Source organism: Momordica charantia (assembly GCF_013281855.1).
Source record: "Momordica charantia cultivar OHB3-1 chromosome 1 unlocalized genomic scaffold, Mcharantia_2.0 BLBB01000001.1, whole genome shotgun sequence".
Taxonomy (NCBI): domain Eukaryota; kingdom Viridiplantae; phylum Streptophyta; class Magnoliopsida; order Cucurbitales; family Cucurbitaceae; genus Momordica; species Momordica charantia.
Window position 1 is genome coordinate 3,034,230 of NW_028275157.1, and position 17,740 is coordinate 3,051,969.

The 17,740-nt window shown below is 41.9% G+C and overlaps 1 protein-coding gene across 1 annotated transcript; it reads right to left on the bottom strand.

Annotated features, from left to right (window-relative positions):
* Window positions 1-13,323: 13,323 nt before the first annotated feature.
* On the bottom strand, window positions 13,324-14,874 carry LOC111025623 (uncharacterized). The gene has a single exon (XM_022303512.1). The coding sequence runs from the start codon at window positions 14,872-14,874 to the stop codon at window positions 13,324-13,326; it is 1,551 nt and encodes a 516-aa protein (XP_022159204.1).
* Between the last annotated feature and the right edge of the window lie 2,866 nt (window positions 14,875-17,740).

Below are 17,740 nucleotides of genomic sequence, written 5' to 3' on the forward strand. Positions count from 1 at the left end.
ACTTGCCTCACAACGATTCACCGGTGATCGCCCCTCTGATTGATCACGTCCTGGTCCGAAGAGTATTGGTCGATGGAGGCGCATCTGCCAACATCTTGTCCCTCCCAACATATCTAGCATTGGGATGGACCAGGTCACAATTGAAGAAGAGTCCAACACCCTTGGTTAGATTCTCTGGAGAATCGGTCTCCCCAGAAGGGTGCATTGACCTGCCGGTAACTATCGGGCAAGATGCTACCCAAGTAACGCAGATGGCCGAGTTCGTGGTAATCGACGGCAGATCGGCCTACAACGCCATTTTTGGGAGACCCATTATCCACTCATTTCGGGCTGTCCCCTCCACATTGCATCAAGTCTTGAAGTACTCAACCCCAAATGGAGTGGGCATGGTCCGAGGTGAGCAAAAAACCTCGCGGGAGTGTTATGCATCCGCGCTTAAAGGGTCGGCGGTATGCGCCCTGGAAGAGCAAACCAATCGTGGCAAGCTGCAAGAGTCCGAAGCAGGCCTGCCAAAGGAAGGTAAAAGGCAATTCTCCCCACCAACAGAACAACTCAAGCTTGTTCCTTTACTCAGCCCTGAAAGACAAGTATGCATAGGAACCAAGCTGGGGGCCACTGATAGGGAAGAACTGATCAACTTCCTCAGGTCTAACTCGGACGTCTTCGCATGGTCTCACGAGGACATGCCTGGCATCGACCCAAGGATTATGGTGCATCGCCTCAACATAGACCCATCATTCCGACCTGTAAAGCAAAGAAGAATACTTGTAAATAGAGAGAGGAGTGATGTAATTGTTGAGGAAGTAAACAAACTCTTACAATCTGAATATATACGAGAAATTCTGTATCCTAAGTGGCTCTCTAATGTAGTATTAGTTAAAAAGTCCAACGGGAAGTGGAGGATGTGCGTGGACTTCACTAATTTAAATAAGGCATGCCCAAAAGATTGCTTCCCCCTTCCGAGGATCGACCAGCTCGTGGACGCAACAGTCGGGCACGAGCTACTCACCTTCATGGATGCCTACTCGGGATACAATCAAATTAAAATGCATTTGTCAGAGCAAGATCATACCGCATTTATTACAGACCAAGGTCTGTACTGCTACAAGGTGATGCCTTTTGGCCTAAAGAATGCGGGTGCGACTTACCAAAGGATGGTGAACAAAATGTTCGCCAAGCAGATACGTCGGAATATGGAAGTGTATGTGGACGACATGCTTGTCAAGAGCAAGCAGTCAAAGTCGCATCTTTCCGATCTGATCGAAGCCTTTGGAGTACTACGTAAGTATCAAACGAAGCTCAATCCGACCAAGTGTGCCTTTGAAGTCTCCTCGGGAAAGTTCCTTGGTTTTATGGTAAATAACCGTGGGATTGAGGCTAACCCAGAGAAGATAAAGGCCGTGCTCGAGATGGAGGCGCCCAAGACTCTAAAGCAGCCTCAATGGCAGGATTGCAGCCTTGAATAGGTTCGTGTCAAGATCAACGGACAAATGCCTTCCTTTCTTCAAGGTTCTTAGGAAGAAAGGATCGTTCGAGTGGACAGTAGAATGTGAGCAAGCACTAGAGCAGTTAAAAGACTATCTCTGCTCGGCACCTCTACTCGCAAAACCATTGCCAGGAGAAAAACTCCACTTGTATCTGGCAGTATCTGATAGCGCCGTCAGCTCGGCACTGATCAAGCAGGAAGGTGCGAGCCAAAGCCACGTTTATTATACCAGTAAGGCCATGACCGAAGTCGAGACCAGATACCCCCAAATGGAGAAGTTGGCCCTCGCATTAGTCACCTCGGCCCGAAGACTTAGGTCGTACTTCCAAGCACACACTGTCATAGTACTTACAAACTTGCCCCTTAGGAATATCTTCTGTAAGCCTGAAACGTCAGGGCGTCTGATGAAGTGGGCAATGGAATTGAGCGAGTACAACATCCAGTTTGAGCCCAGAACTTCGATGAAAGGGCAAGCAGTGGCCGATTTTATCGCAGAGCTCACTCCACCACCTTAGTTAGCCAAGTCCAACCTCCGGTGGACAATCTACGTTGACGGATCTTCCAACGAGAACAGGTGCGGGGCAGGAATCCTCTTGCTCGCACCAGGAGGTGAGCGATTCGAATATGCTCTGCGATTAAACTTTCGAACGTCGAATAACGAGGCCGAGTATGAAGCACTCCTAGCAGGCCTGCACGTTGCCAAAGTATTGGGGGCCAATCACATTAAGGTCTTTAGTGACTCCCAGCTAGTTGTAAATCAGATCAAGGAGGAGTACCAAACGAAGGACCCCCGAATGGAAAAATATCTAAGCAAGGTCAGATCGCACCTCGCCCAGTTCGGGACTTATGAGGTGAGTCAAGTTCCAAGATCTGAAAACTCTAATGCGGATGCCTTAGCCAAATTGGCATCAGCGTACGAGACCGACCTGGCTAGATCGGTCCCGGTCGAGATCTTGGACACTCCTTCAATCTTGAAGCCAGATGTAATGGAGGTTGATACTCCATCACCCACTTGGATGGACCTAATCGTGGAGTTCATCAAAGGAAACCCACAGCAAGATCCGAAGGAGCAAAAGAAGATGGCGAGAAGAGCAGCTCGGTTCACACTCCGAGAAGGAATGTTGTACCGACGTGGCTTCTCCCTGCCTCTCCTCAAGTGTGTGACTCTCGAAGAAGGCCTTTACATTCTTAGAGAAGTTCATGAAGGGGTGTGTGGAAACCACTCTGGCGCCAGGTCGCTGTCGGCCAAGGTGGTTCAACAAGGGTACTATTGGCCCAGTGTCGAGCAGGATGCAAAGTAGTTTGTGAAAGCTTGTGACAACTGCCAGCGTTTCGCAAACATTATCCATCAACCTCCCTAATTGCTCACCCTCATCTCGGCCCCATGGCCATTTGCGTAATGGGGGGTAGACATCATAGGTCCTTTCCCCCTGGGCAAAGGACAAACAAAGTTCGCCGTTGTCGCTGTGGACTACTTCACCAAGTGGGCCGAAGCCGAGGCACTATCCCACATAACAGAGTCCAGGGTCACATATTTCATATGGGCAAACATTGTATGCCGCTTTGGCATACCCAATGCTATTGTGACGGACAACGAAAAACAGTTTGACAATGCAAAGTTCAAGGACTTTTGCAGAAAACTGGGTATAAGCCACCTCAGTTCATCCCCTGCGCATCCAAAAGCAAATGGGCAGGTCGAAGCAGTAAATAAGATCATAAAGCGAGGACTCAAACTAAGGTTGGACTCCAGAAAGGGAAGGTGGGCCGAGGAGCTACCTGAAGTTTTGTGGTCATATCGAACCACCCCAAGAGAGTCAATTGGCGAAACTCTGTTCTCACTAGCCTTTGGCTCCGAAGCTGTTGTACCAGTCGAGATCGGCATACCAACAGACAGGGTAGAATAGTACGAGCAAACAAAGAACGAGGAAGAGCTACTCCTTAACCTGGACTTATTGGAAGGGAAAAGGGAAATGGCTCAGCTGCGCTTAGCAGAGTATCAGAACAGAATGGCCAGACATACAATGCCCGAGTTCGACCTCGAAGTTTCCAAGTTGGACATTTAGTCTTAAGAAAAATTCAGAGTCATGTTGGCACCCTTGACCCAAGTTGGGAGGGTCCATTCGAAGTTAAAGGCATAGTCCAACCTGGAACTTATATGCTGGCTGACCTGGAAGGAAGAGTGCTTGCGTATCCATGGAACGCGGAGCATTTGAAGCGCTATTACCCCTGAAATGTCAAAATAGTCCCAAAATGGGCTTGTAAAAATTTTCAAGGGGCGGAACTTTCAATAAATGAGGTTATTTAATTTCATAACTCCGAGTTCGATTAGAAATTAAATGGGGGCCACGGACTCCCATAAGACTTAAAATCGGCAACCTCAAAACCCACGGGTTCGAGGTGCGATGTCAAAATCAATTACGAGCCAAAATTCAATCCTTTGAACGCTTAAGTTAAAGGTGCGATGTTGAAGGTTCAAGAAATTCAGACCTCTAAACCTACGGGTTCGAGGTGCGATGTGAATAACAACTAGGGACTCAAAATTCAACCCTTTGAACGAACAAGTTAAAGGCGCGATGTAGAAAGTTCCAATTGCTTAACGTTCTTTCGGACTTCCGAGTTCGAGGAGAAATATTAAAGATTAATAAAAGAAACTCTCAAATTCAAACCTTAGGTAAGAGGTACGATGTGAAAAGAGTTATCTTGAAGCTCAGCCCAAAGTTAAGTTAGAGGTGCGATCCTTTAAGTTAGAGGTGCGAGATGAATTTATTCATTTGTAAGTTCCAATTTACAAAAGCAAGTTTAAAAGCCTAAAGGAAAAGTAGCTGAAGAACAAATGGAAATGTAGAATTGGAAATTTCATTAATCAAAAGGGCAGAGCCAAGGCTTGTATACCTTGTAGCCCAGCCCAAAGGCTTACAAAAAAAAAACAAAAACAAAAACAAAGCTAATGAGGAGACTCAGCCGCTCCCGAGATGAAAAGATAGCTCGCCTTGAGAGCCTAGCAGGTTGACCTTCTGAGATCCGTTCTGCTGAGAAGGGACTCCTTCTTGAGTGGTGCCGACCTCAGTAGGTTCCTGACTTGGGACCTCGTCTTCATCCAGGTCGGAGTAGTCAGAGTCCAGATCTCTGACATATTTGTCCACCAGGGATGTAGGACCTGGGGTGCCGTTAGGCCCAGAAGCCCATTTCTCAGCGTACCTCTTCTTCAGATCGCCGAGGTCGACTTGGAGGTGTGGCATATCAGCAGCAATCCCCTTCATCAAAAATTTGAAGCCGGCGTCGCTGAAATCTTTGGCAAACCCATCAAAATCTGGGTGTTGCCTGAAGGCTGCTTCAAGGAGAGCTCCGTTAGTAAGGCGCTCCTTCTCCGCCTTCAGCTCAGCATTGAGATGCTCAATTGCAGCGTCCTTCCCTTCAAGGGCCTGGAGCATGTCGTCCTTCTCCTTAAGGAGTTGGAACTTTTCCTTCTCCAACCCTTTTGTGATGGTGTGGGTAGCTCGGTGGTGGGCCTTATGCCTCTCATCCTCCCTCTTCAGCAGCTTGGCTTTGGCTTCAACCTCGGCCCTCAGTATATCCACCTCGCTTCGAGCCTTCAGTAGCTCGCCTTGAGCGTACTGGCAGCCTCGAAGGCAGCAGAGAAGTTCTCTCTCTCATTCGCTGCCAAGGCCTCCCTTCCATCCAGCTCGACCTTGATCATGACTGTTGAATGGATGGAGGCAGTGAACGCCTGTAAGACATAGAAGGCGAGCATATGTTAGACCAAATCACAAAATAAGTAAAACCAAGTGCTAAAGAGCAGGTCTTACCTCGACGGCGTGGTCGATAGTCCGTTGCAGCACGGACCCTGGGTCGCTCACAAACTTAGATGCTCTCCTGAGACAGCGATCCAAGCAGGCAGCCGAGATGCGTGACACTTGGTCTTTCACCCCGGAGCTCGACGGTTCCATTCTAAACCGCATCTTCACGTCGGATGTCCCCCCCATCGGAGCTTCTGGGTCATCTACCAGATCGGCGTGGCTTGAGGGCAGGGGGCCACGAGGTCCAACCTCCAAGGAGGAGGTGGTCTTCTTCTTTTTCTTCCTCCTCTTCAGAGGAGAGCCCTCTCTCACCTCACGAAGAGGTGACACGTCCAAGGCTTCGGACTCGTTCCTCGAGCGCTTCTCCCTGGATTGCTCCCAGTAGAATCCAACTCAATCACCGGAGTTGGAGCTGCAGAAGATGGACCAGCCTGGTCCTGAGCTGCATTATAATCCACAGCAGGTGTAGATGAATCAGAGCTCTGAACTGTCTTAAGGGCGTGAGCACGGCCCTTAGACTTACATTTCACGCTGCTTGTAAATCCACGCACCATGGCTGCAATACGAATAAGATGAAATGTTAGAAGTAAAAAACTTGAATCTAAAATTGAGGTTGAGATCGAACACGGCTTACCAAGCTCGGAGTTTGGCCTCGAAGCTTCAATCGGGCGAACTAAAGGATTGTAGTCCAATAGCCCTGATTCTAGCAGCAGTTTGTCGGTGACCAAGGTCCCAATCTTCCGGCCCCTTGGGAAGTTGTCCTTGTAGAATTTGAGAGTGTCAAAAGTGGCTTGACCGAGCTCGGGAATCGGCTTGATCGATACTGCACAAAGTAAACAAAAAGTTCGAGTTAAATGTGAATATCAAGAAACTGAAAGAAAAAGAAAGTAAGAAAGATTTCATACCTAGGTTCCCAAACCTAGTGGGAACATCAAAAAAGGCACGACCTGATTCGTCTTTTGCCAGCCACTCTCTAGAGGCAAAGAACCACTTACCTACCCATCATTTGATGGAGGTCGGCCCCTTGACTATACCACCCGCGCCCTTCCTTGCGCACATATAGTACCGACCTGCTTTTTTGGCTATCCTCTTGGCCTCAAAACACCGAAGAAGCTGGTCAACACTTAGCAGCTCGGCCTCATCCTCGTCCCGATTTTCAAATAAAGAGTGACCCATCCCCCTGGAGGATTGTCAGCTCTTTCCCCTTCCTCCGGAATCCTAAGGAAGATGTCATTCGGAATGTTAAACCCCCTACGAAGGGGTCCAAGATAGTGCTCGGGCATCCTAGAAGGGTACTCCAGACCCTGGCCCGAGGTGGAGGTATCGCTATCCTCTCCGTAATCTAAGAACCTAAAGTTCTCTATTTCTTCCAACTCGGACTCTAACCTACGAGCTAAGACCTCCCCAGAGTCACTTGGCTTGGGGGGCGAACTACTTATTGTCCGACCTACACTACCCAGGCTATCACTACTGGAGGGGGAAGACAAGAAAACTACCATGTTTGAAAGAAGAGTAAGAGCAAGGAAAAGTGACTGACCTAGAGAAAGGGTTCGAGCTGGTTTCAGATCGAACTCCAGAAATTCAGGAAACGTAAGGTTTGACCTGAAGTTTCGGGACTATTTATAGTTGATCGGAAAAACCTCTGCGCCGTATACGTGTAATCAACGAGCGGCTAGGATCTTCTCGAGATACGCAACGGCGAAACACTTGAGTGCTCCGACAACCTGGCAGGTCGAAACGTCTTCCGCAACGGTCATATTCCCTCTGCAAATGAAAAGTCGCCACGTGTCCAAAATAGATTCGAATAAACTTCTCTGCCAGGTCGAGATCGAACCTGACAGAGAGGGGGCCAATGTTTGGGGGTAAACATACCCAAGACACGTGGAGGACCCTTATTAATGTTTGAAGAAATTAAATAAAAAATGATTGTTTAGGTCCACCTCGGCCCCGTAGAGGAGACCGGGTTTGCCCGTTATAAAAGATGAAGTATGGGCATCAAGGTTCGACCTGACCGGGGACCGACCTGCTCGGAACCCGACAGGTCCGACATGAGAAAAGACATGTAACCGCCGGTCGTGTGTGCTGTCGGATCCGTCACCTATAAATAGAGGGCTTCATTTCACGCTCAGGTATCGAATCTCACCTCGAACTAAATAAGGAGTCTGATCTATACTGACTTGAGCGTCAGAGTGCTTACCCTCTTGTGCAGGTCCACTCTAGTGTTCAGGTCGGAACCGGAGACCGGGTTCGAGCTCGATTCGTGAAGAACCGTTGTGCAAATTCCTGCATAAACATAAATGTTTTGTTTATTTATTTATAACTAGTTAGATTCACGTGTATTGCACGTGGGTTAACATTTTTAGAATATAATTTTTTAGAGTGAATTCATATTTGAATGAATATACCTTTTATTAATGCTTAACTATGAAAAATTTGACATGAATTTTTAAAAGAATGAAAGCGAGAAAATAATAAAAAACATCATAGATAATTAAAGTTTAAAGGACATATATGTATAGCTTCCTACCTTTTTTCAAATAACTTTTTTCATGTTAATAGTTGATACTAAAATTCGAATTAATCTTTATTTTAAAATGGTACTATACTGCATGATTGAAGTTGGAAATTAAAAAAAAGCCGTGAATTATGCGAATCGTGGAATAACCATTAAATGTAAGCATAAATGAGTAATTATTGTACTAAAAAGTGAAGTAGGTAATTTCTTTTATTTACTCAAAATATTTTGCCGAAGATGTTTATTAAAAAAAATAATAATGTAAATTATTTAGTTTTTTTTAATGCTTATTATAATTACTTTTTAAAAAAAAAAAACTATTTTTATAAAAGAGATGTTGAGTTACATTTTAAAATTATAAAATATATCTCACTTATGAAACTTTTAGGTAAGATAGTAATTACTTTAAACCTACTTTTTAAATTTATGTTGAAGTTTTATTTTCTGAAAAAAAAAATCTACCTCTTATTTATTTAAAAAATCATTTTATGACTATTTGTTTTAAAAAATTATTGTCTATTATATTTTAAAATTGTTACTAATATTTTATTTAGTCAAAGAAAATAAGATATTAAACAAATTTAAGGAAATATAATGATACTATAAAATTTTATCATTACAAATTTTAGGAAAAATAAATCATGTGCACAAAAATTTTCTACAAAATGTTTGACACAATGACATTGTAGAATTAATATCTATTAAAATCTAGAAATATTGACATAATTTAAAACAAAAAAAAGTTGAATATAAATCAAATAATAAGTTAGCTTGGAGTTAAAAAAAAAAAAAGTCCTAGACTTGTTGATATGAAAAATGAGGAGGTTGTTGAATATAATAGAAGGAAAAAAAATTATAAAGATAAATTATAAAATTTAAGAAAAAGAAATTAAAGAATACAAATGATTCAAGACTTACTTTTCATATAATCTCATGTTCTTGTTGATTTTTTTTTCACGAAATTGGTAGGACCTCCACTTTTTGTTGATTTTCCTTCAAAGAATATGATAAGATCTCGGACTTTGGGTTGATTTTTCTTCTAGAATATTCTCTTGTTTAGTTGGTTTTAGGATCAATTACACCTAAATGTGATCACATACACAAATTACTAGTCAAAACTACCACATCAGTTTAGAAACTCAAGTTTATTAATTAAAATCTTTTCATTCTAAAAAATAATGAAAGAGATGTAAATAATACATAAACAGATTACGAGAGTAGTTAAAACCAACATCAATGAAGAAAGCCACATTATAATAGATACGAGCATTCAAACTAAATATTAATGAATTATTTGATCAAAGAAAAAAACTTTCATAGACATTCTCCACGAAAGAAAAAAGAAACACACAATTTTTATGCGTGACCACTTTAATTTTTTTGCAATTTATAGATGGTTTACAATTGCACTAATATGTTGCATCTCATAGAAATCTAAAATGGAAAATAGAAATGTGTAAAACATGCGCATTGAATCAATAGACATGTCGACCAATCGCATCTCCTCGAAATTTCGAAGTTTAAAGGGCAAAATTGATATATATTAGAAAATTGATGTCAAAATTGGTAGAGAAAAATTCTCCCCCATGGCCCGGGCCATTTATATGTAGTATAGATAATTTATGATTTGATATATAATCAGACTTAATAATAGAATTCAAAAGGTAATTTGAATCTCAAAATTGCCAAAATATACATATAGTTCTCTTCTACTTTTTTTTTATTATTTTATTTTTAACAATTGAGCTCTTCTTTTGGTTTGATTATTTTCATCTTTTCATTTCTTCTTAAATTTTATAGATATAAATTTTCGTTTGCTTATACTTTTATTATTATTTTTTATATTTTTTCAAATATATTGTTATTGTTATATTTATATAGTTTTTAAATATATTTATATGGTTGAGTCTCGGCCAATTTGTATTTGTTTTATATTTTTGTTTTTTTTTGTTATTTTAAAAAATGTATTTTAATTTAAAATGAATAATTTTAATAATTTTTTTTAGGAAATAATTATTTTAACTATTATGACTAATTAAGTTTTTTTGTCACAAAATATGTCTAATTAAATTTATATCATGGTTTATATTTCATGTCAAACGTACAAATTGAAAAATTTGTACCAAAAAAGTAGTCGGTAACAAATCTATATTTAAAATTTTTGGCAACAATTAAATTAAGAGACAACAAATCTATTAACCATAGGAGTGGTACTAGTACCATTTAAATATTTTTATAATAAAGAAATTGAATTAAAAAATTATTTTAAAAAGTAAGGCGGAGAGAATCAAATCTTGGCAATAAGGAAAGATTGCAAAATATTCAACTACTATGGCTATAGTTGAGATTGATATTTAATTCGACTTGGCTTCTTCAAGTTCAGAAACTTCCTAATTAATATCATTAATATTTAACAACTCATTAAATATACCATTAAAGTTAAGAACACCATTAAATACAACTATGCATGCGATTTCCGTCCAGTTGGAAGCTATGTCAACCGATGTCGCAGCCATTTGCTACGACTTCGTTTAGAAGTCGTGGCCAATGACTACGTTTTTTCTCAAATAGTAGCCATTGGATGTGATTTCACTGCCTTTTGAAAATAGTTTCTAATCAACATTATTTCTGTCACTATTTTTCAAAAAAGTCCTATACCTTTGATATAACATATATTGAGTCTGGATTATATACCATTGATATACCTTATTTAATTACATATATATATCTTTTGATATAATATTGAGCCTATGAAATACCCATTAATATACAATAGAATGAGCCTCTCGTATACACATTGATATAACTTATTTAGTTACTCATATATGTGTTGATATACCATTGAGCCGATGATACATAATTAGTAATATATGTATGGTGATATACCATGGAATCTTTGATATACAATTGATATACCTTATTTAATTACTGAGATATATGTGTGTTGATATACTATTTATATTCATGATTTGAATGCTGATATAATATTAATATACACGATATGAATATTGATATAGCAACGATATATTTGAAGGTTGATAGGGTATATTTTACTTCAGCAATAAAATTTCATTTGATGCTGTGGATTAAGAGTGCAATTTTAATCAAAATTAGAAAATTTAGATAATACATCATAAAACCCTATTACCAACCAAATGGAACCATTCAAAGGACTTTTTGGACGTTTTTCTATCGTTTTGAATTAAGAAATGTGATTCACAATTAGGAAGTTATCTAATAATGGCTAATGTGATAGAATGACCTTTTAATATTCATATTCGGTACATTAAATATACGATTGATTGATATATTTACTATAAAGTATATCAATTATAACTTGATATATCTTATATACTTCATATATGGGTAAATTAGTTATAATCGTTATACCCATCAAGGTATGTCGGTTAACTATATACGTTATATTGAAATATATATGTTGATGCGTGAAGTTCGACCTATCCAGTTCTCATCTCCAATACGCAGCAAACTTGATGATCGGGAACCAAACACCTGCAAAACCGAACAAACCAAGATCTACGCCGGTGTGACTTCTATCAGACGGGCTCCGATGTCAAAGTCAGAATAATCGGAGGAGTAGAGTATAAATGTCGGGTTTTCAGAGCGTACCTCTAGGGTTCAGTCCCTCTCCATCTTATATCAGTCCCCTAGGAATTCTAGTTGAATCTCAATCTTCAGACCCGTTACAGGCGTAACTGCGAAACGGTCGTAATTGCAAAACGAGGGTACTGCGAAACGGTTGGGTGGGCTGTTATAGTTCTCGACCGGGGGCCGAGAACTACTCGACGCGGAGGCGCTGCGATTGGCGCCGTGGCACTAGATTGGTGTCGGGATGCTGGGTCGGCTGAGGTTGATGATCTCGGGCACATTTCTTCTTTAACGGTCCAACCTCTCGCCTCGTTTGGACCGTTTTGTTCCCTATAACAATGGCCCCCACTCTCAAAACAGAAGTCGAATGACTATGCCAATTTTATTTTTTTTAGAGTATTTGTCGCTTGTTGCTACCACGAAATCGTTTCATAACATAATTAATTATGCCAAGGTTTCTAATCCACAGAGCATTTATCAAAGGCTTTTGTATCTAGTTTTGGATTTACAATGCTTGATTATTGATACTGGTTTTGTACCTTGAGTTTGTCGATATTATTTCATGAATTGAAAGTTTTTATAATATTCGTTGGTCACAATCAAGTCTCCCGAACCTGCTTTTACTCCTTTGGCCCTAGGATCTAACTTTAGCAGGGCTAGTATCGATATTGTCAGATTTCCAACACGTTTGGCTCGTTTTTTATCCGGTACTTCCCTGCTTTAGTTTTGACCATGGTGAGCTGTTATTGGCCTTTTGCCTGTTTTGCTTGCTTCTAGGTCTGTCCCAATCCTGAGTTTCTTGACTGGTCGTAGACATTTACACACAATGCCCCCTGCTTGAAAAATTTATTTGAGAACGAACATAAAAACTCAAGTACTTATGCCAAATGTCGAAGACTCTTAGTAAGAAAATCGTCTTGTTGGAAAGTTAGTTACAATAAAGTAACTAAGATAAAAGGGTGCTCAAAGCATAAAGTAAATGTGTCGAACTAGTGGTAGTATCTTTTGAGGTGCTGAGCATTCCATGGGTGTAATAAGACTTTCCCGTGTTGGTCTTCCATGGCGTAGGTGCCTGTTCGAACTACTTTAGTGATTTGTATGGGCCTTCCCATGTTGGTCCGAATGACCCACTAGTTAAATCTTTGATATTTGGCATAGTCTTTCTTAAAACTAAATCACATTCTTTAAAGTCGCGTTTCTTAACCTTCAAATTGTAGTATTGAACTATCCGATTCTTATACTTAGCCGTTCGTAGTCGTGCTGTTTCTCGATGTTCCTCTAACAGGTCGAGGTTGAGCTGCAAGGATTCATTGTTGTCAAGTAGACTAAAATGCTCCACCCTTGGGGAAGGGAGACCAATCTCCACCGGCACTATTGCCTCGGAGCCAAATGATAGTGAGAATGGTGTCTCTCCTGTCGACGTACAGGGTGTTGTTCTGTTGGCCCATAATGCATTAGGCAGTTCTTCTTCCCATAATTCTTTGAGTTTTTCTAATCTGGTTTTTAGAGTTCTTTTAATGATTTTGTTGACTGCCTTAACCTGTCCATTAGCTTGCGGGTGCGCTGGCGAAAAGCAGATGTGCTTAATGCCCAGCTCCCTACAAAATTCTCGAAAGGCTGCATTGTCGAACTATTTTCCATTATCACTGATAATGGTGCAGGGTATTCCAAAGCGACAAATTATATTTTTCCAGATAAAGTCGATGATATTTTTCTCTATAATTGTAGCTAGGACTTTGGCTTCGGCCCATTTGGTGAAATGGTCGACTGCCACCACTGCAAATTTGGTCTAGCCCTTTCCTAGCGGGAGGGATCCTATAAGGTCTATTCCCCATTGGGCAAAGGGCCAAGGACTCATTATGCTTGTTAAAGGTTCCGGTGGTTACCTAGGTACTATTGCGAACCACTGACATTTATCACATTTTTTGGTGCGTCGTGTCATTTAGCATGGTCGGCCAGTAATATCCTTGTCGAACTATTTTGTGGCTTAGGGATCGCACTACGAAATGGTTCCCACAAACACCCTCATGTATTTCTCTCATGACATAGTCAGCTTCATTGAGTGTTAAGCATTTTAAGAGTGGCAACGAGTAGCCTCTTTTGTACAGACTTTCATCTTTAAGCACATATCTCGCTGCTTGTCGTTGTAGCTGTTGGCCCTCTATCATTTCATCTGGCAGGATCCCATCCTTTAAATACTTGATCAAATGGCTCATCCAGTTTTCTTCTGATTGCCTTTGCTCGTCGATATCCATTTTTTCCTGAGCTTTTATGCTCGGCTCAAGTAAAATTTCGACCGATATAGTTCTTCCTAGGTCGGTTCCATAAGCTGCAGCTAGTCGAGCTAACGCGTCTGCGTTGACATTTTGGGTACAAGGGATTTGTCGAATCTCAAATTTTGAGAACTGACCGAGCTGGTCTTTTACCCGAGAAAGGTATTTCGCCATTCGTGGTTCTCTAGCCTGAAACTCCTCTTTCACCTGACTCACAATCAGTTGTGAATCACTGAGTATCAGTATGTTCTTGACCCCAATGTACCTGGCCACCTTTAATCTTGCTAGCAGAGCTTCATATTCAGCTTTGTTGCTAGATGCATGAAAATTGAACCGCAATGCATATTCGAATCTTTCTTTATCTGGAGAGATCAGTAGAAGTCCTGTCTCGCATCCTCTAAAATTTGAGGATCCATCTACATAGAGTGTCCAGGGTTGCTCTTCCTTAACTAGCTGTGGATCGATGCTACATACTTGAGGTTTTGCTGGTGTTAGTTCTGCTATGAAATCTGCCACAGCATGCCCTTTCATTGAAGTTCTTGGCTTATAGTGGATGTCGTATTCGCTAAGTTCCACGGCCCACTTCACCAGTCGCCCTGAAATATCTGGCCTTTGCAAAATCTGTCGTAGGGGAAAATTGGTGAGGACCGTTATTATGTGGGCTAGGAAATATGGGCGTAGTCTCCAAGCCGGAGTGACCAGTGTCAATGCCAATTTCTCCACTTGTGGGTATATGAGCTTTGCATCTACCATTGATTTACTTGTGTAGTAGATTGGAGATTGTCGCCCATCTTCTTCCTTTATCAATGCGGAACTCACTGCGGTGTCAGACACAGCTAAGTATAAGAAGAGCTCATCACCAACGATCGGCTTTGAGAGGAGTGGGGCTACCCCCAGATATCGTTTTAGTTTTTTAAAGGTAGCCTCACACTCTTCTATCCATTCAAACTGCCATTTCTTCCTTAGGATTTTGAAGAACGACAAGCATTTATCAGTTGAGCGACTAACAAATCTGTTGAGTGCTGCTATCCTTCCATTGAGTCCTTGTAGTTGCTGTAGATTTCTAGGTGAATCCATCTCCAAAATAGCTTTGATTTTATCTGTATTGGCTTCGATTCCTCTTTGGTGCACTAGGAATCCCAGGAATTTACCTGAGGTTACTCCAAATGTGCACTTTGTAATTTTCAACTTCATTTTGTACTTTCTTAAAACCTCAAACGCTTATGCCAAATCTTCCTCGTGTCGTTTATCTTTTCGACTCTTCACCAACATATCATCCACGTAGACCTCCATATTTTTGCCGATTAAGGCTGCAAACATTCGATTTACCATTCGCTGGTAGGTCGCGCCTGCGTTCTTCAACCCAAACGGCATTATCGTGTAGCAATATAAACCTCGACTTGTGATGAAAGAGGTCTTCTCTCGATCCGATAGATGCATCTTGATTTGATTATATCAAGAGTAGGCATCCATGAAACTTAGTCTTTCATGTCCAACAGTAGCGTCAACCATCTGATCTATTCGAGGCAAAGGAAAAGAGTCCTTTGGGCAGACCTTATTTAGGTCTGTGAAGTCGATGCACATTCTCCATTTGCCATTTGACTTCTTTACCTGTACTACGTTGGATATCCACTGGGGATAATGTACTTCTCGAATGAAGCCTGCTTTCACTAGCTCATTTACCTGTTCAGCCACAATTTCGTTCCTTTCTTGGTTGAATGCACGACGTTTTTGTTTCATTTGTTTATAGCTCCCATCAACGTTGAGTCTGTGTACCATGACTCCTCGATCGATTTCTGGCATGTCCTCATGTAACCATGCGAACACGTCGGCATTGTTCCTTAGGAAGTTTATAAGGTTCTTTCTTTCTTCATCCCCCATCCTGGTTTCGATGTTGACTCGTCGATCCTCAAACGTCAAAGGGATAGATTCCACCTCCTCAGCTGGCTCTCCCCTACCGAGGGTGGTCGGACTTAGTTGATGATCAAGGCTCGGGTTTGTCTTTTCTGAATGGTCAGCAGTTTCGGCCTGGCTCTTCTCTTCGAAATGTTGCCAGCCCTCACCTGGGTTTACGTCGACGTGCTCCATTCCACCTTCCTCAGATCTGGGTTTCGCCTCGGTAGATCTGGGTTTCACCTCGGTAGATCTGGGCTTCGCCTTGACAGATCTAGTTTTTTGCCTCGATTGATCTGGGTTTCACCTCGATTGATCTGGGTTTTGTCTCGGCAGATCTGGTTTTCGCCTCGGCTGATCCGGGTTTCGCCTCAGCATATCTAGGTTTTCACCTCGACTAATTGCTTGGACTGTGTCGTCCCCACAGACGGCGCCAATTGTTGATGCGTGAATTTTGACCTATCCGGTTCTCATCTCCAATACGCATCAAACTTAATGATGGGGAACCAAACACCTGCAAAACCGAACAAACCAAAATCTAAACAGGTGTGACTTTTGTCACACGGGCTTCGATGCTAAAGTCAGAATAATCAGAGGAGTAGAGTATAGATGTCGGGTTTTCAGAGCATACCTCTAGGGTTGGGTCCCTCTCCATCTTATATCAGTCCCCTAGGAATTCTAGTCGAATCTCAATCTTCAAACCCGTTATGGGCGTAACTGCAAAATGGTCGTAATTGCAAAACGGGGTATTGCGAAATGGTCGGGTGGGCCGTTATAGTTTTCGGCCGGGGGCCGAGAACTGCTCGACGCCGAGACCAGGCGCTGTATTTGGCACTGTATTTATTTCATTTTTATTTTATATTATTCAACAGTGATCTTTATTTAATTTAAGTGTGAAATCTCGGCTAGTGTGTATTGTTACAGATTTAGTGGTGAGTTAGTAGCGTGTAGTATTTATCAAGTTATGGTTTAGTACGGATTCCGCTATGTGACACTTGTTCTAGGCCATTGGACCAACTACGAAATTATATTATTGGTTTTGTTAACAAGGAGTGATTGGGTAAGTGGGCCTTAAACAAAAGAAACTAGCCCAAGTGAGTTGTATGTTTCAAAACAAAAGAAAAAGGGGAATTAAAACAAAACAACCCTAGCCCATCTTGTTCTCCTTCCTCTTCTTCTTCCTCCCTTCCCTTTCTTGTTGAAGCCGCCAGCCCCCCCCCCCCCATCCGGATTCTTTCTCCGACGAAGCAGCACCGACGACGGCCCCCTCCGATGGACAGCAGCAGGCGGCGCGACAGGCAACAGCAGGTGCGACTCCAAGCAGCAGCGGCGTGCGACTCCCGGCAGCGGCGACGCGCGGCGTCGGCAGCAGCAGGCGCGAGGTGTCGGGCAGCAGCAGGCGGCGGCGGTGCACGTGGGTGCTGGTTTCGTGGTGTCTTCTCTCCGATCCGACAAGCCCCAACGACCTCGAACAGCTTAGATCCGTGAAGTGCGGCAAGTTTCTTTGACCCACCTTTGTTCGAAGTTAATTTTGAGATACCCACTCATAAGCGAAGTTGTTTTGTAGTAACAGACATCAAAACGAAGACGTTGGAAGTCGTTTCGGTGCATTCCTCTGCTGTAAAAACGTGGACAGCAGCTTTTTGTGGTGTTCAGCGATTTCCCTCGTCCGTTCGAAGCCCGATTTACGCTACCCACACCTTTGCAAGCTAGATCTAAGTTACCCACACCTACACAAAGTCGTTTTTGTGGTAATGAGCCCTTTGAACTCCCTTAGAGTTGATTTCGGAGGCTGAATCGTACATATAACTTGCTGTTTTTTCTATTTTTATGCTTAGGTGTGAGATCGACGCATGATTTAGGGACATGGTTGGGTAAGTAGCACCAGGGGGCGAATGCGTGCGTTATTTAGCGTTAACGAAATGGTTTTGTTGCTGTTTTTCTGGTTAAAATAATTTAAATGAGCATGTAGGGATTGTTAGTTTGATTTGTGAATTTCTAGCGATCTTGTTGCCGTCTTTCTATTATTGACCACTTTTGAGGAAACATGCTTCCTGTTCTTATTGTTGTAGGTGACTAGTAGGTTCTGAATTGTTGTAGTTAGAAGTAACTGACTCATGACGTTTTGCAAATGTGATGTAAATGAAATGCTCGCGTTGTTAAACTG

Coding starts and splice junctions, on each gene's coding strand:
- LOC111025623 (XM_022303512.1), bottom strand. CDS start 14,874: ATGAAGTTGAAAATTACAAAGTGCACATTTGGAGTAACCTCAGGTAAA.